The sequence below is a fragment of the Benincasa hispida genome, chromosome 8 (assembly GCF_027475165.1).
Source record: "Benincasa hispida cultivar pf3 chromosome 8, pf3_genome.v1.1, whole genome shotgun sequence".
NCBI lineage: Eukaryota > Viridiplantae > Streptophyta > Magnoliopsida > Cucurbitales > Cucurbitaceae > Benincasa > Benincasa hispida.
In genome coordinates this window covers 56449348-56476573 of record NC_143485.1, presented here as the reverse complement: position 1 = coordinate 56476573, position 27226 = coordinate 56449348, and the positions used below count along the sequence as shown (strand labels likewise).

General features: G+C 34.4%; 1 protein-coding gene across 1 annotated transcript; it reads right to left on the bottom strand.

The window, feature by feature from the left end:
- Nucleotides 1-13457: 13457 nt before the first annotated feature.
- On the bottom strand, nucleotides 13458-16210 carry LOC120083215 (caffeoylshikimate esterase-like). The gene is made up of 8 exons (XM_039038872.2): nucleotides 15844-16210; nucleotides 15722-15757; nucleotides 15153-15279; nucleotides 14916-15062; nucleotides 14691-14821; nucleotides 14204-14341; nucleotides 14013-14111; nucleotides 13458-13920 (listed from the first exon to the last, which is right to left on the bottom strand). The coding sequence occupies exons 1-8, from the start codon at nucleotides 15844-15846 to the stop codon at nucleotides 13648-13650; spliced, it is 954 nt and encodes a 317-aa protein (XP_038894800.2). The 5' UTR covers nucleotides 15847-16210; the 3' UTR covers nucleotides 13458-13647.
- Nucleotides 16211-27226: the final 11016 nt, after the last annotated feature.

Here is a 27226-nt window from a genome sequence, read left to right as displayed (position 1 = left end):
TATACTTTCAATTGACTTGGTCAAAATAATATATTACCAAAGTAACCTCTGTTATCTAGATTAATTTAATTCTAAAATATAAGATGTACATATTCATGAATTTATATGGATAATTATCAGCCCAAAGGAAGATAATTATTTGGCCAAATTGTGGGTATGCATGTGCTAATGAGTATGTGGCAATTATAAGGATTGCTCATGTGAAAAATAGTCGGTCCAAAGAAAGACTATTTTTTGACAGAGTTAATTGTTAGTACTTTGATTACTACGTTGAGAGTACCATTTACAGTTGGTGTTTTTACCCAAAGGCTGGACATCAATGTTGTATTAGGTATCTTGTTAAAGGGGCCCACCACATATATGAAATTATTTTGTTATATTTTATTTGTGAGCATATGTTTTGTTGTTTATTATTTCAATTGGTCTTACAAAAATATCTAGAAATCTGAGTTCAATCTCTAAGTTGAATGAATCGAACTTCAAGATTTGGAAGGAAAGCCTAGAGATACTTCTCGGGTGCATGGATTTGGACCTTACATTAAGAACCGATAAACCTACTTCTACTGAGGAACAACTAAATACGGCTAATATAGAGAAGTTGGAACGATCAAATAGCATGTGTCTGATGATCATTAGGCACTCCATTCTAGAGTCTTTTCGGGGCTCTATCACAGAAAGTGAAAATGTCAATAAGTTCCTTGCTCAAATTGAGAAATATTTTGCTAAAAAAGAGGAAAGAGGAAGCAAGTAGTCTTTTGACTTCTTTAACTTCTATGAGGTATAAGGGCAATGGAAACATAAAAGAAATACATTATGGAAATGTCCAATCTCGCAGGTAAATTAAAGATACTTGATATTGAGATAAATGAAAGTTTACTCGTGCATCTGGTACTTATCTCTCTTCCTACACAATTCACTCAGTTTAAGAGAAGCTATAATACTCAAAAGGATAAATGGAATATTAATGAGCTTATCTCACAATGTGTGCAAGAAGAAGATAGGATTAAGAGAGAAAGGATAGAAAGTGCTCATTTGGCAACATGCTCTCGTGATAAGAAGAAAAAGAAATTTGTGAATGCTGCAGAAGGGACATCTCAGTAGAATAAAAACAAGAAACAAGCTACTGAAAATCCTTGTTTTTTCTGCAAAAGGAAGATCACTTCAAAAAAGATTGTCCCAAATACGCCAAGTGGTGTGTAAAGAAGGGTAAACTTCTTACTTTGGTTTGTTCTGAAGTTAATTTAGCTTCTATACCTACAGATACTTGGTGGGTAGATTATGGTGCTACTACTCACATAAGTATATCAATGCAGGGTTGCCTGTGGAGCCGGCCGCCAAGTGATGCTAAAAGATTCATTTGTGTAGATGATGGCAAAGCAGTTCTAGTTGAAGCTATTGGAACTTTTATATTACTTTTAAAAACTGGATGTTATTTGGATTTGAATGAGACTTTTGTTGTACCATCATTTAAATGGAATTTAGTTTCTATTTCCAATTTGGACAAATTTGGTTTTTCTTGTTCTTTTGGAAATAATAAAGTTAGTCTTTTTCAAGATTCTAAGATTCTTGGTACCATTTCTTTAATTGATAGTCTATATATGCTTGATTCTTTTTCTTCATTTAACAAGATCTTGTTATCTAATTCATGTGGTACAAAGCGAAAATCAAATGAGAATTCCACTATATTATGGCACAAGCGTTTAGATCACATCTCTAAATAGAGAATACAGAGACTTGTGTCAGATGGAATTATTGATTCCCTTGATTTAAGTAACTTCAACATTTGTGTGGAATGTATTAAGGGAAAACAGACAAACATAAGAAAATTAGGTGCCAACAGATGCTCAGACGTCTCAGAACTAATACATACAGAAATTTGTGGTCCATTTCCTACAGCCTCTTGGAATGGACAATAATATTTTATTACGTTCATAGACGACTATTCAAGATATGGGTACCTATATCTAATTCATGAGAAGTCTCAATCTTTGGACCTTTTTTAAGTCTTTCAAAGCTGAAGTTGAACTTCAACTTGGAAAGGAAATTAAGGCTGTCAAATCTGATCTCGATGGTGAATATTACAATAGATATGATGGATTAGTTGAACAACTTCAGGGCCCTTTGCCAAATACCTAGAGAAATGTGGAATCGTCCCACAATACACTATGTTGGGCAAACCCAACATGAATGGTGTAGCAAAAAGGCAAAATAGAACACTTAAGGATATGGTAAGAAGTATGATTAGTCATTCTTCTCCACCAGAATCCCTTTGGAGTGAGGCACTAAAGACTGCAGCATATATTCTTAATAGGGTACATAGTAAAGCAGTAGCCAAAATCCCTATGAGCTGTGGATAGGAAAGAAGCCTAGTATTAGGCATCTTCACATCTGGGGTTGTCCACCTGAGGCTAGGCCTTATAGGCCTAATGAAAAAAAAATTAGACTCAAGAACTATTTGATGCTATTTTGTTGGGTATTCTAAGCGCTCTCGGGGTTTTAAGTTTTATGATCCCACTTTTAGATCATTGTTTGGTGTAGGAAATGTTAGATTCCTTGAAGATATTGAGTTTGAGGTGGTAGATAACATAAGGAAAGTTTTCTTTGAAGAGGAATTGGTTTCTTTTCCTCGTGTGCTTACAAATGATGTTCAGGCTCCAATTTCTGACTTCATTATTGAACCAATTATAGAACAAGACAACATTGAAGTCCCCATTATTCAACCTGAAGTTCAAACTCAACAAATTCAAGAAGTGCCACTAAGAAGATCTATTTGAGAGAGAGGAAGTGCAATTTCAGATGATTATATTGTGTTTATTTAAGAACATTAGGATTATGTGGGGGATGGGGGGTTGGATTTAGGAAAACATTTGGCTAAACATGAGTAAGAATGCTCAGTGAGTGGTAAGTTTAAATTAAAATATTATTCACTTCCAAAATATTTTTGGGAAAGCAATATCACAAAATATAGGACCATCGAACATATATACATTCAGTTAATAAATGAGACAAAGTTGGCATGATCACATAATCTTCCAATTATAGCAAAATCCCATAGACTGGTTTGAGGAAACAATTTTCAGTACCCAAACAACCCATCGAATGTGCACAAGTTGGCCATTCCTGCTAGACATACTCAGGTACGTGGATAACCCCAGCCAGATATACTAATAATTTTAGCCCAATGTCCTCGAAGTATGCTAATAATATCCGCGTACAATTTCCAGTTTCCAGTCAAACCAATAAGAACAAACATCCAAACCAAGACTCATAAAGAAAACAGTCATCCAGACAAAAGAACAATAATTATAATCCAAGAAAATATATATTTTTAAACATGCCAAATTTACCAAACTGATAGAAATATATAATACATCCAACCATTCAAAAATATAAACCACTCACAATTTCTCTTGATCAGTTTCTCAGAAAATTCTTTAATCAGCTCCTTGCCTTGTTTCTTCTGAATTCTTCCTCTTTCATAGAAATTCTAAATTAGTGCATAATTCCTCCAATAATTTCAAATTATTCTCGAATAACTTTAAAAATTAGAATGATCAGCTTACCCCCTTAAAAAAAAACTAAAAATCGGCTTAATTTCTCCAAAATAGCCCTTTGGAGTTTATTTTGGCAAGTTGATAGGATTGGGCTGCAGGGTGGGCGTGTCTAGGTGCACAGGTAGGCGGGGATGAAAGCAGATGGGCGGCAAACCTCGCACAGGGCAGTACTAGGCGGTGAGATGCACGCAACGTGCACTAGGATGCGTCCGTACGCGCTGTCGTGCGTGCGTCCTGATGCATCTTGCAAATGCATACGTGTGAGTGCTTATGCTGCCAAGGATGTATGGCAGGGCTGGGTGATAGGCCTATGCAATCAGTTGGCCATTGGACTACTAATGCAAGCTCTTCTTTCTTCAGAACTTCAATTGAGACGGCAACTCGGGACCTTTCACTATACTTTCTTTTGAGGACTCTCTTACCAATATCACTCAAATGGCACTAGTGGATTGTGACCTGCCCTATTTATAGGCATCCAAAGTTCTTCCCAGTTTGACACCTATAGCCTGATTGCATGTCAACGTGCCTTCACCTCGTGCTGCCAACACCAACCCTTTGCCACAATGGCCCTGAAGTGTCTTCCTTTCCCTTAGCCAATGTATATGCTTCACTTTGTATGTCCTCACGTGCGCCCACCTCAACTCTTTCCATTCCATCCTTCAATTTCCAGCTGACAGTTCCTAATTTCAATAAGTCCAACACGTAGTTGGTGCATCTCCCACCTTTTGTCCCTCAAATCACAATTCAACAGCCCAAAACCTTAGATTTCTCAAACTTTATCAAAAACTTAGTTCTGTCTTATCCTTCTTGAATTTTCCCCTTTCCACATAATCCCTCAATTTCTCAAGCTTTAAACAAAATAACCAAGTGGTTCCTCACTCGCATCTGGCCATTACTCGATGCACGATGGCCTTTATCAATACATGATAGCCTTTTCTTGATGCACGGTGGCTTTTACTTAGTGCACGATGGCCTTCATCGCATACGCATGCGCTCAACTCCTCCACCTAGGCTGTCGCATACCACACATCTAGCGACAACTTTCACGCCTAAGCAAATGCATGATGGCCTTTACTCGATACACGATAGCCTTTACTTAATGCATGAGCTTCTACTTAGTGCACAATGGCCTTCATTGCATGCGCTCAACTCCTCCACTTAAGCTGTCGCATACCATATATCCAGCGACAACCTTCACGCTTAGGCCATTCTTGCTATATGCACTCAGGAGGCCTCTCTTGACCTCAAAACAACCTAGCCATTGCATGGCTTCATTGCACGCTTAGCGCCTTACGCTCATATCTGTGCAACCATGCGTTCACTCTTCGTTCAACACCCCAACGCCCTCATACTCGATGCCTTGCGCCCCTGCTCATGCGATTCCACGCGTGCGTCCGAGCACTCACTCCCTATGCACATCGCTTGTGCCAACCAGCCTACTCCTGCACGTTCGCTAGTGCCTTGCCTGGCTGCATGCCCTACATCAGCGCCTGCCTAACTTATCACTTTGCTTTAAGCTGTCGCCAATGCCTAACCACCTTCCATTGCATGAGCAGCCTACTCATGCCAATGCTTGGCCGGTGCCTTCATGCCATCGCATGACTACCTGGCGCTCACACTTTGCTTTGCCAAGCATCACATTCCAACGCATGATGCGTAGCTTAGCCGTGCCTCTTACCAGTGCATGGGGCCTTCATGCGTCCAACATGGGCCTTGCCAAGCACCATATTTGAACTTCAATTGACCTTGGTCGCATACTATGAATCAACACTAGGTATTTGTTGTTACAACACTTCGTTAAATTTTATTACCCAAAACTTCCACTTCACTAAACTCAACGTTTAGTCCTTAAGGTTCATTTTTCCAATACTTAAGGCATTATCCTTCTCTTTTAGTCCCCTACAATCTTCTTAATTAACCAAGCATTAACCTAAATTACATAGATAAAATTCAGGATTTCACATCAACCTAGAGAGAAACCACATTGAATGTTTGACTAGACGTTGGAATTCGAACACTCATCTTAGCGTCATCCCTAGAACTTAATGTAATTTATCAATTTGTATGGAGCAGATTCATTTTCTATGCATTTCGATTAATTAGATAATTAGGACCATCGGTTGGGATTCCAATCAATTGGGCTAGGCATAAACCAGAAGTTTAAGTCATATGTTGGTTCAATGATCTTAATTACATTGGGTGAACCTAATCCTCTAAGCTGAGACATCTCGATTAATTGCATTTCTATCTTTACTTTTCTTGAACATTATTTCTTTTATGCATTTTCCTATTTCATCCACACCAACCCTCCCCCCTTACCTCTTTAACTAAAAGCAAGCTTTGATTAACTAATCTTCCACGCTTTCCTGAGGTTCGACTCTGGACTTGCCTCTTGTACTACTGGTTAGTATAAGTAATCCGTTCGATGATTTATAAATTTTATTTGTGTAGCAAGGTTTTACGGGCAACGATAAACTCTGGGCCTACCACAGCTTAACACTATTTGATGTTTGCTGCATAAGTTCTGGGCCTATCAACTTCCTTTCTCCAGCCTCATTCCCAAATGTCCTACAAGGTTTTCTATATAGAGCTTCATATGGAGCCATTCCAATACTGGATGATAGCAATTATTATATGCAAATTCGATCAACGAAAAATGCATATCCTAACTTCCCTTAAACTGTAATACACATGCTCTTAACATGTTTTCTAACATCTGTATCGTTCGCTCTGACTGACCATTTTTCTGAGCATGGAAAGCTGTACTAAAATATAACTTAGTACCTAAAGCTTTCTATATATTAGACTAGATCATCGAAGTAAACCTTGGATCTCGATCTAATACTATCGTCCTACAGGTCCAAACTAGCTCACTATCTTATCAACATATAGCTTAGCCAACAAATCTAGGGTAAAAGTGATCTTCATCGGTAAGAACTTAGCCGTCTTAGTCAACCTATCAACAATTACCCAAATTCCATCATAACCTGATGGCTTCCTAGGTAAGCCAAATAGGAAATCCATCGTAATGTCCCATTTTTATTCTAGCACTGGGAGTGGGTTAAACAATCTTGTTAGCCTCTATCATTCTGGCTTTACCTACTTGCATATCAAGCACTTATCAACGAACTCTGCTATCTCTTTTCATGTCAAGCCACCAGTACGATCTCTTTAACATTCTATACATCTTCGTACTGTCGGGATGCATAGCATAAGCTGAACTATGCACCTCTTTTAGAATATCCTTTTTCAATGCTAACGCATTTGGCACACATACCCTGTCAGCCTTGAATAACATTCCATCTACTCTAGGCATATAGTCTATCCTCTAACTTCTACCTACCACTTCAGCTATCATTTGGAGACTAAAATCTCCTAACTATTCATATAAAATATCATCAACTAAGGTAGGTCGTACTTAAAACGAAGCTAATAAACTTCTTGCTTGATTAACTGCTAGAACAATATTAGCATTTCTCAACTCTTGCAATAATAAATCTCGTACTGAATAGAGAGTATCTATTGTCGTTCATGACTTCCTGCTTAGAGCATCTACCACTATATTCACTTTCTCTAGATGATACTCAATACTACAATCATAATCCTTGATCAGCTCTAACCATCTTCTCTGTCTCAAGATCAACTCTTTCTGTTCAAATATATACTTTAAACACTTATGACCAGTGAATATATGGCAATGTTTACCAAACAAGTAATGCCTCCACAGTTTCAACACTAATACTACTGTTGCTAACTCCAGATTATGAGTAAGGTAATTACACTCATGCTTTTTTAACTTTCGAGAAGCATAGACTATCACTCTACCTCTTGCGTTAAAACACATCCTAGTCCCTGTCGGGATGCATCAAATTAAACCTCAAACTCTTTATATGGAGTAGGAAGTGTAAGTACTGGGTCAAATACTAATCTTCGTTTAAACTTTTGGAAACTACGTTCACATTTAAAAGACCACTCAAACTTTACATCTTTCCTGATCAGACTAGTCAATGGAAGAGCTATCCTAGAAAAACCTTCCACAAATCGTTTGTAGTAACTTGCTAAATCCAGGAAACTACGTACCTCAGATACTGTAATAGGTTGCTCTCAGTTCACTATTGCTTCTGTCTTATGGGGATCTACAGTAACTCCTACCATAGATACTACATGCCCTAGAAATACAACTTGATCTAGCTAGAAATCACACTTACTGAACTTAGCATACAACTTCTTTTCTAACAGCATCTGAAGCACCATCCTCAGATGTTCCACATGCTTTTCCCTGCTACTGGAATATACTAGAATGTCATCAATAAAGACAATCACGAATCGATTAAGATAGGAATGAAATATCCTATTCATAAGGTCTATGAATACCGTAGGGGCATTCATCAAGCCAAATGAAATTACTAAAAACTCATAATGCCCATTTCTGGTCCTAAAGGCAGTCTTTGGAACATCTACTTCCTTTACCTTCAATTGATGGTATCCTAATCTCAAATCTATCTTAAGAACACTGTGGCTCCCTTTAACTGATAAAAAAGATAATCTATATGGGATAAAGGATACTTATTCCTGATCGTTACCTTATTTAACTGCCTGTAATCTATACACAACCTGAGAGTGCCATTCTTCTTCTTTACAAATAAAATCGGTGCTCCCCAGGGTGACACATTGGGTCTAATGTACCCCTTATCAACTAACTCCTGTGACTGCACCTTCAGCTCCTTTAACTCAACCAGTGCCATCCTGTACAGTGCCTGTGAAATAGGTGTTGTACCTACATCAGGTTAATAGTAAACTCGACTTCCCTGTTAAGTAGCAATCCTGACAACTCTTCAGGGAACACATCAAGAAACTCCTATACAACTTGCACATCTTCAAGCTTTAAGTTTTTATCATGTGAAACAACCACATGTGCTAGGTAGGAAATACATCATTTGCTCAACAGCTTTCTAGCTTTAACTGCTCATATCAAATCATTAAGGAGAAGTCTTTTTCTTCCCACAAAAAATACCTCATGTTTTCCTATGCTTCTAAACACTATCTCTTTCTTAAAAAAATCAACAAATGCATGATAGTTAATAAGGAAATCCATGCCTAAAATAGCATTGAACTCGAGTAATTCTAATGGAATCAGATCTACCCATAAACTCTAGTTGTTAAAGACTACCTCATAGTTCCTATAATACTCATGCACTACTAAAACATCTCCAACAGGCGTAGAGATGAACAAGTCCTCAAGCATGCTTTCAATCATTCTATCTATATGTGGTGCAAACATGCAAGATATGAATGAGTGTGTAGCACCAGAATCAAGTAATACATAAGTAAACTGGTTACATAGAGTTACTTTACCAGTCACAACATCTGGTGCCTCTTATGCCTCCTTGTGGGCCACTGCAAACACTTTACCTTGTTACTGAGATCATCCTTCTACTTCTTTCTATTTAGCTCCACTGGAAGCCTTACCTTTGGCTCCAGTTGCCTTCAGCTGATCCATTGTTTGAGAAGTCACCCTCCGTTCTACCTGAGTTCCAGGAGCTAACTTAGGACATTCTTTCTTGAATAGGCCTATCTGTCCACATTGGAAAAAAACGTTTTTCTACTGTAACACATCCCAGATGATGCTTACCACAGTTCACACATAGAGGTTTCTCACCTGTACTAGCTATAGACTCGCTAGCACGTTTAAAACCTGATCTACTAACTGAACCAGCTGTAGGTCTCGATCTCTTCCTATTAGAACCCTGCTGGCTCACGTCTCCCTGTCTTTTCATAGCTGACTGTCTAGAGAAATGAGACCTGAAACTCTTACCTCTCTATCCCGCTGAAGCTTTCTGTTGCTCCTCTTTTCCTTTCTACACCTGATCCATATTTCCTAGGCTTCTCTCAACTCTAATAGCTTTCTCGACTAACTGAGTGAAATTCATCCAGTTAGTTGTAGAAATGACTAGAGTATGGATTTTCATCCTCAAACCATTTTCAAACCTCTTGCATCTATCTTTATCTTCTTCTATAATTGGAAGAGCATATTGAGACGGCTACATAAATTTCTGTTTATACTTAACGACCGTTATCAATCCTTGAACAAGTCTGAGAAACACACCCTCTTAACTTCTCTAAAAGAGCTAGGATAATATTTATCTTCAAAAGATTTCCTAAACTCTAGCCAGGTCATAGCCTCTAAAGGATTCCTTCGGCTTTTTGTAATAAGAACACTGCTAACCCGATTGGCAACTTGGATAAATTTTGCAATAAATTTATACAAAAAGCAAGGCATGCGATCACTTACTTCTAACGCCTAACATATTTAAATTCCAGACTAATTCTCGCCACTTCTGTGCAGTATACCCTTCTAAAGTCTGATGATCGCGTGATCGCATGCTTATTAATGCGTTCAAATAAAGAAGTGACCTGAGAAGAAAATGAAGACAATCGCATAGACTGCAAGCAATGAGGCATGACATGACTTAGGCGGTGGGTGTCACATCACAAGTTGCATTGGTGGCCGACAGGAAAGCTTTGTTGAAGATTTAATGAACCATTGCCACGTTGTAGTTAGCACATCAGGATATGGAATTTAATGCGCCCCATCAACGTAATCATCAGCTTAAGAAAAGTAGTGACCATGAACGCCTATAAATACCCATGCAAATGCCATGCAAAAAATAGATATAGATATATGAATAGTGAGAGGAGTTAGTCATTAGTTGTTAGAATTCTAAACTCGAAGTTCTTGTTATACTAGGGGATACATTATGGGAGACAAGAAGAACACCCTAAGAAGGGATTCTGCTTGAAACCCCTATCATTCTTCCATAAAAACTCCTTGATGAGAGCTTAGGACTCTAAGGAAGGAAGAAGATTATTTTGTTCGATTATATAAGGAAGTAGCTGTAAGAACAAGCCATAGGAAGTAAGAATTGTGAACCACAGCTTGATTCTCTGACCCTTTCTCTTTTTGTGTATTTGTATTGTATTTCTTGTATTGAAAAATTCAGAATTTCAGTATAAATACATGTTTATTATACATCTTGTCTATCATTTCAACCAATATCATGCATAGCTTAATCGCTTTATGGGTTAGGAAGATTGTAGCTAACACGACTAAATAACTGGAGGAATCATGTGATCAATTTGTTTTATGCATGCTTATATTTGTTGCTTGAATCAAATGAGAAATTTTTTTAAGTAAAGCTAATCTAAGTTTGAGAGAATTTAGAACAAAACCTCATAAAACAAGAGAAAATGTTCATTAGAAATAAGTACATTCTCTGCATATTACACCTATCGCATGCATCTTAGAGATAAGATAATGGGGCAAAAAACACTGAGAAGTGCTCGTTGTAACATTGAGGGTATAGCTTGATCGCATATTTCATTCAGTTGTTTAGAAAATATTAGTGAAAGTTATTCTCAACCCTTTTATTGCATAATTGTTATTCGATTTATGCTGCTTCACTTTAGACATAGTCCCCATCGCATACTTAAGTTTAAGTTTACTTATTCACTCTTTTGAACATTTTTAACACACGCAAAGATCATATTTTTAGTTTCATCGCATACTTATGAGCAATCCCTGCGTTTGACCCTGGACTCACCAGGAACATTGATCAGATTTGCACTTGGGTTTGGCTAAAGAAAACTTAGCATTTAATTCTCATAAGCATTATTATTTCATTACCTGAACAGAACACATCACCGACCTTACAGTCATCAGGACATCTAATCACATTAAATCAGTTCTCAATCAAATCTAGCCAAATCTTAGCATCTGTTGGATTTGTGGCACCCTCAAACTTCGTCACACCTAAGGCTTTGAGCCTCTTGATGCCATAATTCGTTTCTGGATCTACCTGTACGGATCCTACACTTGCTGTCAACCTTTAGGCGATCCTATCAAACACTCTATCTTTTAGCTGAGGATCTGCTTCTACCTGCAGAGTACTCAACTCACCCTTTGAAGTTGTTTCTTCAACTACAGGATCTCTACCTTCTCTCTTGTTTGGGTCCCCTTGGACTTTAGGATTTCTAATGGTAGGGTCAGGGCCCCCTTCTGTCGTCTACTTGCTCCACCTACCACTTCTTCTCGACATCTTTAACTAATTATAAAGTACATATGTTAGGGACTCACAATATGGACCTAAACTAATGCATGAACTCTCTCTTTTCCCCAAAACCTTATGCTCTGATACCAAATTATCACACCCCCTCCCAATTTACCCACTTAGTTCAAAAAAGAATGTAATGACAGCAATTATCAATCTTTTATGGCACTTACTGCTTAACTAACATCCTAACCTACTTAGGAAACTCTGGAAATACAAACTCAACATTCAATAATTTTAAAGAACCTAAAACAACCTCAGCAACACTCAAGTTTCAACAAACAACATAATTACAACATATACAGAAACAAAGTTCAGTGGGTCATAACATTTAATCCTAGTCCCTAACATGAACGTACATATGTATAGACATTTACATGTAACCACCTAAAACTTCTTTTTTCCTTAATCTTTAACTGGAGTCTTCGAGTGGTAGAGAAACAGTGCAGTTAACTCTGGGGAGATGACCACTACCTGAAAAGGAGGAAAAACATTTAAAACGAGTGAGCTACTAGTCCAGTGAGTGACCAATTAACATAAACATCATGCTTTAGACTGAAAACTACCAAGCAAACTCATACTTAAAACTTTAAAACATGAGACAGTTAGAAACATTAAACATATGTATCCTTAGTTGAGAGAGAACCCTTTCACTCAATCCTTCAATGTCCATCCTTAGTTGTGGAGTATCCTCAATACTACCTACGTCAACTCTACCTACGGGCACGTGGTAATAACTAAGTACCATCATATCTTAGGTACTATGGCTCGGATACTTTCTCAATCTCACTGTCCTTCAATATTGGGTACATCATAAAACTTACTCATTAAAAACATGTATACATAAAAGCATAGTAACATAAAATGTATGCTTAAACATCTATACATAGCCATGAACATCTAACATATGCTTGTAACATAAAGCATATAAATACTTGAACATGCTAAACTAGCATGCGTTAATAGCCCTTTAAATCTTAGTTTGCTTGGAAATTATCATTTCACTCACAGCCTTAGGCATTCCTCCTAGGGTTGACAGGCTTCTTCTATTGGCATTAACCCTGTGGAAATGATAAACATGTTTAGAAAATGCCATTTGTCTCCTTATGATACTAACCCACCTAAATCAGCATAACATTTAACTTAGATCATCATCTTTTAGCTCAATGCATACCTCTCTTATGCATTCAACACTTAGAATTTTCTTGGTTTTTAATACTAAACTATGCAGCCAACTAGCACCAATCATGTGGCAATGCTTGCCTATGTGCTCACCTAGGTGCACACCCACGCACACTTAGTGCAACCTTACGCTCCCAGCCTTGCGCGCTTACTCGCACTACCTAGCGCACTTCAGCACGTCCTTGCACACAACCTAACCCAGTACATGCATAAAAACTTAGCCTTTCGTGTGAGCGTCCACCAGCACATCTACCTGACCTTTCAAGCTGCTTGCTTGCTCATCCTAAGCAACTACCTGTTTATTCAAACCAAAATTCTAGATTCATTTTTGAGCTCAATTAACTTATTTTCCCTATCTTACCTTGGAAAATTTCCTTCTACATTTTTTAGATCGATGAATGCACTCTTCGTACTATAGATTTATTTTGTATCCATGGATATAACCAATCAATAGAACGATCACCCTTTAAAAACTTCTCATAACTACAGCTGGGTCAAAATACCGTCCTACCCTTGTAGTTACATCTAACTCCTTAAGTACCACTCTTTAAGTACCACTAGCATAATGTAACTAGTTAATAAGATACGAAATTGATGTTTTTTAGACCTCACATACACAAACTCTTTAAACACACCATATATTTCAATGAACTTGATTTAGTATATCGTACATATTTCACTTTTACATTTTGTTTGCACTTTTACATTTTGTTTGCACCTTATATGTAAACTTTACAAATATCATAAGAAAAGAACTTTGCCACAATCAGAAAAAACATATACAGAACATGAAAACTCTGAAATCATTTGGTTTGGAGATCATCACATTCAGTCTTGAGTTGTTTTTCTATCCTTGAATTTCCCAAAGCACATCTTTCATCCAACCAAGCAATCATGTCTGCAAATACAACATCAATGTTTTCATCTGTCTCTCCATATAGCAATCCATGCCACATCTCTGGATATTTCTTCAAGGTCTTGTCCCAGCTCGATGCCTTCTCATGGAGTTGCTCGCTCGCCGACACATCGGTCACTCGATCTTCCTCTCCGTGGAGGATTATGAACGGTAATGAAACCTGCTTAATTAAAACATATCACCTGATAAACCACCACCAAACACAAAAACTTAAAAATGTGAGATTAATTCAAACGACGAAAAACGGCGAACCTCTTCGAGTCTTTGCTCAAGATCTAGACTGATCCTGAGGAGTTCATGGCCCGTGTTCAAGCGAGGCCTCCCTTTGTAACAGTAAGGATTAGTTCTGATCTGTTAATTTCATCATGAATTGATCAATATAAGTTAGAGTTCTAGTAAACACTTCTATATTTCTAAAAACGGTGGAGATTAATAAATATTACCTGATGTCTAATCTCAGGAACTTTAAAAGCAACATCGATGATATCTTGGGTTGGAATTATTTTCCATGTGGGTATAACATTGCAAAGCTTTGTCAGTATATTTACAACTATTGGACTTGGTTTTACATCCTCTGCAATCTGCCAAAAACAGGGGAAATTTTGAATCCTCAAATTAAAGAAACAGATTCAACCATATAATATTAAATTTGTCTAGTACCATCTTAAATAACAAATTAACCCCAAAAACTTAAGTCGATAGATGAAACACTAATTTAATATTATATTATCTAGCACTCTTACTCACCTGTGAGCTTGAAATATTAAGAGAAGATCAAACAAGTGGAAATAAATATTAATTGGGAAGAAAATAGCATCGCAAAGTTTGAACACAGACCTTCATGGATCACCTGCTCAAATATCATCTTAAATCATCCATCGATCCAAATCCAATTCATTTTAAAACAGAAGCAGAAAAATTGGGGCATACCTTACACATAGGTGCAACTAAGACAGCACCATCCCAATAATCTGGTTTCTTTCTATGCAATAACAGAGCCACTGCTGCTCCCATTGACTCCCCTAACAGATATCTCATTTTCCCTTTATTCTCCTTCCTTTCTGGGTATTAGAAAACAATGTTTTTAATGACGACCCATATAAAAATTTTCAATAAAAAACCATAAAAATTGAATCTTTTGAGTAGAGAAGATACCAGAAATTTCTGTGAAGTAATTGGAGCAGTCATCCACCACATAATCAAAGCTTGTAATATAGCCTTGCAAGCCATCTGATTTTCCATGGCCTTCGTAATCAATCCCATAGATTGCAAAACCTGCCTGTGCCAGCCGAATTGCAGTGCCTATAATTCAAATGAAAGCACAGGGCAGAGTTTTACAATTTGGTCTTAATATTTGGAATTGGTGGAAGAAGATAAAGTTTGTGTATTTACTATTCATGGTGATGCTGCATTCCATTGCATAGCCATGACAGATGAAGATCAAACCCTTTGGCTCCTTGTCCTTTGGAAGCCATTTGCACGTGAAAAGCTTCACCCCACGTGAGTTCAATATATAATCCTGCAAATTAATAACGAGATCAACAGTCAAATCACTAGTTAACCAAAGAAAAATTAAGAGTAATATTTGGATGCTCGATACGCACATCTCTATGTACCCTCTTTCATCATTCGCATCAAAAAAATAAAAAATTATGATTGGACAATTTAGTAGAATGTACAAAGATAGATACTACTCCAAATGCACCTAAGTATTTTTTGAAATTTAAAGCAATAAATTTACATACAACAGCCTTGTTATCTTACCACTAACTTGAACTAAAAATTTAAGACTGTTTCAAATGATTTTTCTAAATATTAAAAAAAGAGTATATTTTAAATAATTAAAAAAATATTTCAAACATGCCCTTGGATTAGGGTGTATATATATGTAACACATCGAAGTAAAAATTTAAAACGAAAACAACAAATTCAAGACATTTCAACATAAAATTAAGATTAACCTCTTCATAGGTGAGACCATCCAGTGTTTGAGGAGCCTGCAAAGAGATTCAAGAACAAGTTAAAGGGAAATACAGAAAGAAAATAGAGAAAAATAGAGAGAATGAAAGAGGGAGAGAGAAACCATGGAGAAGGATATTTGTAAAGGAAGAGAGATTAGCAAAGTGGAAATGAGAAGAAAATGGAGGGAAGATATTTGAGTAGGGAAAGGGAAGAAGATTGGATATTTATTTAAAGGCCCTCTTGAAGGGGAAAAAAATGTATATAAAATTGAAAATATGATGGGAAAGCTTTTAATGCTCAAAAAAATTCAAAGAGAGCAGGCGAGTGCGTTTGCATGTCAAGTTGTGTTGTTGGACTTGTTTTGATTCAACACGGCGGAGCCACTCATTTCCTTGTCAACCCTCTAAATAAGGCCAAATTTCCCGTGAAGATTTTAGCCTTTTGTAGGTTTTTTTCCATTCTTTTTGGGATAAGTTTGAAATTGTTTTGACCTTATTATCATTAACTTAACTCAAAATAATATTTAGCTTTATGTATTACAAGTTACATGAATTATTTGGTGTGTTTACGTAAAAAAAAATATATATGAATTCACAACCATGTAAAACCAAAACTTTTATAACTGTCAAGTTTCTTAATTGTATCAATTTAAACTATCTATTATGTTTTATTTCGATACACTTATGAAAGGTTTATGATTTAAATTGATATAACCATAAAAGTTTAAGGATATAAATTGAGATATTGTCTTGAAAGCAATTAAATTGGTTAGGAATAGGATGTTTTTAGATTATAATGGAGAAGAAAATAAATATTGTAGGTGCCTCTGCTGGCCAACATTGACAATGACTTGGATATTTGGGTACTGATTAATTTGGGATTTAATGTAGTTCAGAAGATGTGGACAATTTATAATTTTGATTTGATTTATATGTTCTCGGGCCTTCCAAGAAAAGCTAACTGATGGGCACGTTTAGCTTGCATTAAAACAACTTCACCGACGTCTAAATTAGGAATGTTTTTTTTTTTTCTTATTCTCTTAATTTTATAGTGGTTGAGATTAAAAGTTTAGAGAATGCTTTATAATTGATTAAGTACAGGTTCAAGATGTTGAGGATTATAGTAGTTTTAGAAACTTTTTAAGGAGATATTAATTGAGTACAGTTTTGAGGAGACACTGTGGTGGGGTGTACGTAGAAAAGGCCCATGGGCTGGGACAAGCCCAAGCCTAATGAGGCCTAAAGCCCACAAAAGCAACCAAAAAGCATTACTTGGTCGGTTCTTGTCTTTTCATTTAGAAGAAAGCCTCATCCACCAACCCACAAGTCCAATTCATACAAGCTAGATCTAACTAATGGAAGTGAAAAAGTACACATATTTTTTATTAACACTGCAAACTCCAAAAATACACATATTATGTATTTACATCGAAATACAGTTTGTTCTGCTCGAGTTCTCAACATGGGCCACATAAATACATCCTTGAAAATTCTGTGAAGGGGAAAAATCCTATGATTCAAGGTTTGTTGGGTATAAATTATTTTCATTTTCATGACTTGATAGATTTGTTAGCGTATTACATATTTTTTTTTGTTGGAATTAACAATAAAATATGACCAAGATTCTTGTTAATACAAGATATTTACATGAGAATTACTGGCAAAATATGGCTATAATGTTGGGTTTTATGTCCTAAAACTCACAGATAGTAAATGTAAATAATTGTTGTCATCAATAAAGAGTTTTCGATATTATTTCAATAAATATTATTGATTGTGTTGTATTCTATTTTTTCTTAATAACCCTAAATCAAATAAACTAACATTTAAGGTTGTCTTATGAGTCTTGGATAGTATGTGAGACATATAGGGATCAATGTTCAAGATACAATCTAAAGGGTCAGTATATGGATAAGGTTGGGAACCTATCTTGATGACACTATGGATATGACTCACTTTGTATTTGATATAAATGCAATGATCCAATGTGTTCATGTAGGTGACATACAAGTGGGGGTATCCTATGCAATGAGTTTTCATAAGACCGAACCACGAAATAATAACCATTAGATGTAATAACATTGACTAGTTAGGTTTCTATTTCAATAGGATGACCTAGACAACTTAGTCTTAATCCTAAATGTATTATGAACTCCTCCTGTACACGAGGGGTTGTCTTTTAATTTGTATGGGTGAGAGTGTCCAGTTTGCTTACTCAATAAGCCTACCTGACTTTAGGGTAAGTAGCTGAGTGTTCCCTTAACTAGTGTCTCCAAAACTTGAACAACGAGCCATATCCTCTCATTGACCCGAGAGGGCCGATTTCTATTTAATGGTTGGTAAATAGGTTGTTCATTAGAGAAACACTGGTAATTAAGGATACAGAGGTAACTCAAGGGTAAAACGATAAATTGACCCAGTTGGTGTTACGAACACTCATGAAGGACTAACTTGCTATTATTGATTTATATCCATGGACACAGAAATATATTTGCAGCAAGATGAATGCAGTTGTGGGTCTTTAGTAGAGTGTACCCACAGTCAACAAATGTTGATTAATTTGGTAAATGAGTTTAGACAATTAATCTCACATCGTTGGAGCTTCTGATCTGTAGGTCCACCAAGTCCCCTTGTTAGCTATGAGGAATGATTTAAATTGTTCAAATCAATGAGAAATTTGTATATTAATGTGATTAATATAAAACTAATTATAGATGTGAGCTATAGTTCAAATTATCTTAGAGAAAAATATTTGAATATATTTAATTCATGTAAATTAGATTCATGAAGATTTAATTAATTATTATATTAGAGAGAGATATTTGAATGAGATTCAAATATTTAATTCATATGAATTAGATTCATGAAAATTTAATTAATTATAATGTTAGAGTGGTGGAAGCATATTAATTATATTTTAATTTACAAGCATATTAAGTTGCTTGTAATATGTGTGATAGCATATGAAATTTTTTTAACTGGAGTAGAAGGTATTTGTTGAGCTTAGTATGAGGCCAACTTCATTTGATAGCTAATGTATTCGACCATAAAGGTGTAGCTTTTTAATTTTTGTTTTAGTGGTATTATTCTTGTTTAAGAACTAAAGTTAGGTTTGATATAGTGCTGTTTTATTATTATTATTTTTTTTTGCTTCACACAATAAGTAGATTAAAAAATTTAAATTTAGAAGATTTAGGTAGTTTAGTTTATTAGATCTTATTTTAGATTGTTATAATTGTTTGAAATACTCCATATTTATAGGGATTTGACAGTAGAACTATTTTTGTCCATTGCTAAATTTTAAATAATATGCAAATTAGTAGATGGATCATTTTCACAAACAAAAATCTGTTTGGTTATTTTTCTTTACATTATGTTTTGGCCATTTGTCCAAGCTGCATGGCTATTTACCTAATTTCATAAATATAAAGTATTGGTAGGGCCCACATTTTGATATACCCATTCTTGCAATCCTCTCCCAGGTGTCAATCCAATTACAATGGATGAATTACGTGGGACCACCTAAATTTTTGACATACCTTTTCCTTGCCTTTCCCTTGGTATGTACAACTCGGTTTGATCTAGAACACACTACTCTTTCTTCTAAAAACCAAAAATAAACCCAAAATTATCAAACTTTATATATATTTTTTCTCTTCATCCTAGAACTTTCAATGAATACTTCACTTTCTTTTTTTTCAATCCCTATATTATCATTACAAGAATTTTTAGCTGTTCTGATACTTTTTTTCCCGACACATCCATTTTCATTGGCATAGACGTATTTATCCCGATGAAAACATGCATGGGCAAAAGTCATTAAAAGAAAACATACACTCCTCATAAATTGATAAAGATATTGGGAATAAGTATGAAAAGATTGAGGCGGAGGTGACAAGCTTAAAGGAGGAAAATGTCATGTTGAAGTCAATAGTTTCGGGTTTTCAAGATCAATTGACTGAAATAAAAAGATAGTTAGCTGTGCAAAAACAAGGAGATGGACCTTCGAACAACTAGGTACGTTATGACAACTTTCAGTTCTTGGTTAGTGGATTTAGGAACTTAATTTGGTTGTTGTGTGGTATCCTGCAGTTATGGTAGCCACTTCAAATATGAACATTTTAGTGGATTTAGGAACTTCATTTGTTATTTTGTGGCTATCCTGCAGTTATGGTAGTCATTTTAAATATGTGTGTTTTAGTGTACTTATTGCCACTTTTTGGTTTAAATGGTAGGTGGAACTAGGACACGTTCGTAGCTTGAGGGAGAGGGGGGAGAGAGTGTATATGTTGTAATTATTTTTTAGATTATCTTGAAGCCTAATTGTGCACTTTAAAGGAACTTTATTCTTGGCTTATTTGTAGGGATCCGAGAGTTGATTTATATGCTTTTAGGACTATCGAATGACGGGTTTAGTTTTGAAAAAAAGTTTAGGTGGATTTAGGGGGGAGGGATTCATTTCGACAATTTCAATGCATTTGTTGCTACTTTGTGGTTTTAATGGCGTTTAGGTGGAATTAGGTCACGTTTGTAGCTTGGAAGAGGGGGGATGTATATGTTGTAATTGTTTTCTAGATTATCTAGAAGCCTAATTGTGCACTTTAAAGGAACTTTGTTCTCGGCTTATTTGTAGGGATTCGAGAGTTGAGTTATATGCTTTTAGGACTATCGAATGACAAGTTTAGTCTTGAATGAAATTTAGGTAGATTTAGGGGGGGAAGAGATTTACTTTGACGCTTTCTATGCATTTGTTGTTAATTTGTGATTTTAATGGCGTTTAGGTGAAACTAGGACACGTCCGTAGCTTGGGGGAGGGGGATGTATATATTATAATTGTTATTTAGATTATCTAAAAGCCTAATTGTGTATTTTAAAGGAACTTTGTTTTTGGCTTATTTGTAGGGATTCGAGAGTTGAGTTATATGCTTTTAGGACTATCGAATGACGGGTTTAGTTTTGAAAGAAATTTAGGTGGATTCAAGGGGGAGGGATTCACTTCAACACTTTCTATGCATTTGTTACTATTTTATGGTTTTAATGGCGTTTAAGTGGAACTAGGACACATTCATAGCTTGTAGGAGGAGGGATGTATATGTTGTAATTGTTTTCTAGATAATCTAGAAGCCTAATTGTGTACTTTAAAGAAATTTTGTTCTTGGCTTATCTGTAGGGATCCAAGAGTTGAGTTATATGCTTTTAGGACTATCGAATGATGGGTTTAGTCTGAAATAAATTTAGGTGGATTTAGGGGGGAGGGATTCACTTTGATGTTTTCTATGCATTTGTTACTCTTTTGTTGTTTTAATGTCGTTTAGGTGGAACTCGGACACGTTCGTAGTTTGGGGGGAGGGGGGAGGGAATGTATATGTTGTAATTTCTTTTTAGATTATGTTGAAGCCTAATTGTGCACTTTAAAGGAACTTTGTTCTTGATTTATTTGTAGGGATCCGAGAATTTTTTTTATATGTTTTTAGGACTATCGAATGACGGGTTTAAACTTGAAAGAAATTTAGGTGGATTTAGAGGAGAGGGATTCACTTTGATGTTTTTTATGTATTTATTGTTACTTTCTAGGTTTAAATGGTGTTTAAGTGAAACTAAGACACGTTCGTAGCATGGGAGGGGGAAGGGAAGGGATGTATATGTTGTAATTGTGTTTTAGATTATCTTAAAACCTAATTGTGCACTTTAAAGGAACTTTGTTGTCGGCTTATTGGTAGGCATCCAATATTTGTGGAGGTTTAAGGGGCGTTTATCTATTTGTTTAAATGGATTTACAACATGCTCGTAGTGTGGGGGAGGGGTTCATGTCTTAATTATTATCATTTTACTCACATTTTAGATAGTAAAATGGTTGTTTGTGGTGTCCATGTTTTAATTATGAACATTGACGACATGTTTGTAGCTTGAGAGAGATCATTCCTCATAACCATCTTAAACATTTTGTTTAAGTCTTTGTGTGATTGTTAAGATCTTTTTGTGCATTTTTCTTTGTTGACTTTAAGAAATCTTTCATAATATTTGTTTTTCCTATTTCAGGTTGTTCGTGTAAATTCTTAAAGATCATTTTTTGGACATTGCGAGAAAATTTAGAGATAATTACTTAGTTTGGTTTAGTATCTCACTTATTTGGGCTTAGGGTATTTTGGCTTAAGGAATTAAACTTTTTTTTTTTTTGGGGGGGGTTGTGTTGGGAATTTGTAAGAAGCTAGAAAAGCTCAAATTTAATTGTATAACAGTTTTTGTTCGTAGAATTTTATAACTTGTGTATTGAATATTAGTCTTATTTTTAAATATATAAGCTTACTTTTATTATATTTTTCCCCATTTGATTTGTTTGAAGATTAATTTTTGTTTGTGCATAATTAGGTACTAAGAAAATAAAATTTTGGTTATTTAATTGTTACAAAAAATATATAAAATTATAAATAACTTATGCTAACGCAAATAAACGTTGGCAGAAATCTGTATGTTGAACTGAAATTTTTTGTTGTTTAGAAATATGCTTTTGCCAACGCAAATTGTATTTTGTTGGGAAAACACATATGCCGATGCAAACAATTTCATTGCAAAGATGGTATTTATGTACACAAAAATAGTTTTCATCGTGAGAAAATTCTTCCGACATAGATACGACGATGATAATGCCGACGCAAAAAAAATGTGTTGGCATAGCCTATCCCGACATTTTTGTTTTTTTTTTTTTGTGTGGGGAAAGGTGAAAATTCTTGTAGTAAACCCGTCCTTCTTTCTTCTCTTCTAAATACCATCAACAAAACCATCAAAACTCGTAAAGCTTGGGCTTCTAATCTTGAATTCAAATTCTTGTTGATCCACGATTTCATTGATCAATTCCTCTCTCACGCTCCATCATGTTCTCTCTTATCCTTTATTTCGCTCTCACTCTCGCTCCTTCTCCAACTCTTCCTGATTAGTGGTCAAAACCAGGCACACTAGGTATTTCTCTCATTGGTTTAAGATTGCAGAGTAAGATTATTGTTATGTTCTTTTCGGGCTTCAATTCTTGAATTTGAGTTCTAGTTTATTCGCAGTTTCATTGTTGAATTATTCTCTTCCTCTCCATCACCCTCTCGCTCCTATTTGATCTCGTTGTTACTCCAACTCTAACTCTATGGCCAAAACTAGAGTCAGACGCTAACTATTTCTTGCTTTGGTTTAAAATTTTATATCATAAAAAAGATTTTGTTTTAAAATATATATATCAAGATTATTTTAAAAAGACAAATCAACAACAAAACACAAACTTAAATTAGATAAACTAAATTTAATATAATTAATATTTAGTAATTTTAAATCCTAGATTTGTTTTTTTTTTTTTTTTTTTTGGTATGGGGATTAAGTTTTATAAAATATAAATTTTTAATTACTAAATAAAATTTTAAAAAAATAAGTATAAAAAATAAGGAGGGAATCATAAAATTAATTAAAAATACAAAAGGGCATTATGGTAATCCATTCAAATTTCATTCGCATTAGAGATATAGAGTAAAATGGTTGGACCAATTTCTATTACACATTAGTAAACACCATCAAATGTTATTTGATTGCCATTACAACACATATATTTTATAATGCAATCCAATTACGACTGCAACCTAAATCTCAAATGGATAGGTAAACGCACCATAAGATCAATATATACCTACAATCTAATTTTGGACCAAAAATAAAATTTGTCTAAAAAATATTAAATAGAAAATGTTTATAAATCATATATGAAAATATATTTACAAATCCCATACGAAAATATATTTTCTAATACCCATCAAATTGGAGTGTGGGTATCACACAAATGCCCAACTTGCGAAGAAGATAAAAAAAGTTGTTTTCCTTAAAGCCTTCATAAAGATATCTCCAAGTTGCTCATTGGTAATGACAAGACATATAGCAATGGCGTCCTTTTGAATTGCATTGTGAATATAATGACATTGTACCTCGATGTATTTTGTGCTTTCATAAAAAAAAGGATGTTGAGCAATATGTAATACTGATCTACCCCAATACTCAGAGTAACACTTTAAGCCACTTGAGTTAAGATGTAAAAGAAATCATAGAGCGACACTCATTCTTGACTAATGAACGAGACACCATTTGCTACCCATTGATTTTCCAAAAGATAGAAGAACCACCAAGAAATAATACAAGCCATCCGATAGGAGATAGAAGAACTACCAAGAAATAATATAAGCCGTCCAATAAGAGAACGTCAAGTCAAGGGACAATTCTCTAATAAAAATCACACTAACCTGTTAGAGAGAGAATACAAATGAAACTAAGAAGAAATCTTGACCCACACAACTTTTCAAATAACGAATGGTACGAATAACAGAACCAACATTGACAATGGTTTGGAGGTGAGTTGATTTTGTAACTGTCCCTGCCCGCCAACATTAACAATGATTTCGACATTGGGAACTGATTAATTTGGGATTTAACATAGTGAAGAAGATTAGGAAAATTTATCAATTAGATTTAATTTTTATATATATGTTGTGGTGTGGGTTATTCCTAGATATGCTGGAGGATGGGCAAGTTTAACTTGTGTACAAATAAGTCCACCGACGCTTTCCTCAACTTCATCCCGGATTCTTAAATTGATTCAGTGTATTTAACGTTCATATATAAATGCTTTTTTTATATAGAATTTATTGTGTTTGAATAAAGAGAAATTTTCGCAAACAAAAAAAAAATGGTTAAACTATTTATAGAAATAGTATAATAATAATAATAATAAATAAATATGAATAGATATCGGTAGACTTCTATCAATTTCTCTCAACGATAGACTAGTATCAGTTTCTATCACTTGGATTTTTTTTTTACCGCCGCACAAAGAAAATATTTTGTTGCGAATGAACAAGATATTGAGAAATTGTCGATACGAAAAATCATAATTATTGATACGGGTCTTTTCCACATAATCCACATAAAAAGGGAATCTTTTGTTACAAAAGAAGATGTGGATTATTCAAGAATCGAAGTCGAGTTGCTTTATAAAAAAAAGATATCAATGAACTATCAGTTTCTATCATTAATATACATTGATAGACTTCTATCAGATTCTATTACTGATAGATTTCTATTAGTTTCTATTACTGATAGATACTGATAAACTTCTATCAGCATCTATAGTGATAGACGTGTATCAATTTCTATCACGGATAGACGTTGGTAAACTACTATCAGCGTCTATCTAAAGCAAAAAAGAAAAAAAAAACTAGCAACAACAAAATGATTATATATTCATAGGCATTGATAGTAGTCTATTACTATATATCAGTGATAGACAGTGATAGACTATTTATAATAGATAGTGATAACAGTGTTTATCATAACTATCTAAAAGCTATTACAATGTCTATCACAACTATCTAAAAGCAACAAAATTTTCATATTCAATAACAACATCTATTGTGTAGTTGATGACAACAAAATCATGAACAAAATCATTATCTATTGATAGACCATTGATAGCATGATAAATAGTGATAGACTACTATTGGTGTTTATCTGTGTATCTTCACTGTCTATCTATGATAGATATATCAGTGATCTGTAATAGTTAATGATAGTGTTTTATCACTTAGTCTATAATAGAAGGAGATTGTGTAAATATTTTTTCTTATTTTTCTATTTTTGAAAATCCCCATACATAAAATACTAATGGATTTTTACTTATCAAATAAGCACTTTCAAAAGAAAAATATTTGGGATTGCACCCTTTTTCTTTATAGCTCACTTAGTTGTCCAATTATGACCATTTAATTTTTTTTTCCCTTAAATTTTTTAATAATTTTTTTTATGTTCCTATACTTTTATTAAATAATCTTTTTATGTTCCTATACTTTTATTTTCTTAACAACAACAAAACAACAACAACAAGATGTAGGATACAATCCAAGATGCATGCTAATGTTGCTCCTTTATAAATGGTCAACAAATTATAATAGTTATAAAAAATTTATGAAAAAAATATATTTTGATCTCTAAGTTTTGGGTATAGTTTCTATTTGATCAATAGATATCAACAATTTGATTAATGAGATTTAAATTTTGTTTTAATTTGGTTTAAAGTTTCAAAATTTACACATCTAACATCGTTTTTTCTCTAAATACTTATTTTCAATTTTTTGACTTAATGTCTATTTTTCACTTTAACATTATTGTGATTAATTAAGTGTCACTATTTTCTTTATCAATATTAAAATTAAACTTAAAATTTTACTTTATAGTACTTTTAAATTATAAACCAATAATTATTACCACTAAAGGCAAAAAGAAGTATTTAATACAAAATTAAAAATTAAGGTTAAAAATGTAAGTCTTGAAATTTAGGGACCAAATTAAAACAAAACTCAAAACTTAAAAATTAAAATTGTAATATTTTGAAACTTAAGAACCAAATAAAAACTAGAGCAGGAACCCAATATCCAAGTATAACAATTTTCTCAAATCTTCTTGTTTATTTTATTTTTATTCTTTCTTTTTGAGTTCAACAACGTGTGTTGTTGGAGGATTCTATCATCTAACCTCTTGTTTTTTTTTTTCAAATAATCTCTTATGTGGTTTTAGTTCATATGGTTTCTCATTCTTGATTAACATTGGAATTTTTATTCTCAATTTTATCATTTTTTTCTTTGTGTTTCATTATATGCCCAATTTTGTACAATTCTCTTCCTTTAATTATATTCAGTTTTCTCTTATTTACAAGTTCCTTTCCCCTCTCTCTGTTTAATTTGTTGGCGTTTATAATTATATTCTTTTAGCACAATTTATGGGATTCAAACTTTTGACTTTTTTAATAATTAAAAAAAATTATCCAAACCATTAAGCAAAGTCAGGAGTGATTCTAGAGATATAAAACAACCCTGTGCTTCTTAGTACATCCACCCATGAGTCATAGAAATATGACAATTGTGGTTGAGCACCAAGAGGTGAGTGCATCGAAAGGACATGAGCCTAGATGCTCTCCTTGATGGAGCTTAATGATGCGTTGGTGTCCTCCCCCTCGACGCATTAATCAATTCAAGACTTACTTTGTTGCTCCCTTTGAACAATTAGTTAAAAGAAGGCCCAGTAATTTTGATTTCAATTTAGCGTATGATCAACTCCACACACGTTATATTGTACACCCTACTAGCTTTAGAACATGTGGGATATTGTTGGGGTTGATGCCCTAAATCTTGTGAGTTTTGTAGTTTGTAATTGTAATGTACAAATAATTTTATTTATTTAATAAAATATGAGATATTTTATTCAACATTTAGTAGCATTAATCCACAAACCAATAAACTAAAATCTATGGTTATCTTCTGTAGCTTAAATATGTATGTAGAAACATATAAGTGGATCATGTTTAAGTGATAATCTAAATAGTCTGTAGTAGATGGATAAGGCTGGGTACCTTATCTTGGTGACACTACGAATATGACCCCTTTGTAGATATTACAATTGTTGTAAAGTGTTACAAATAATTTGATCTGA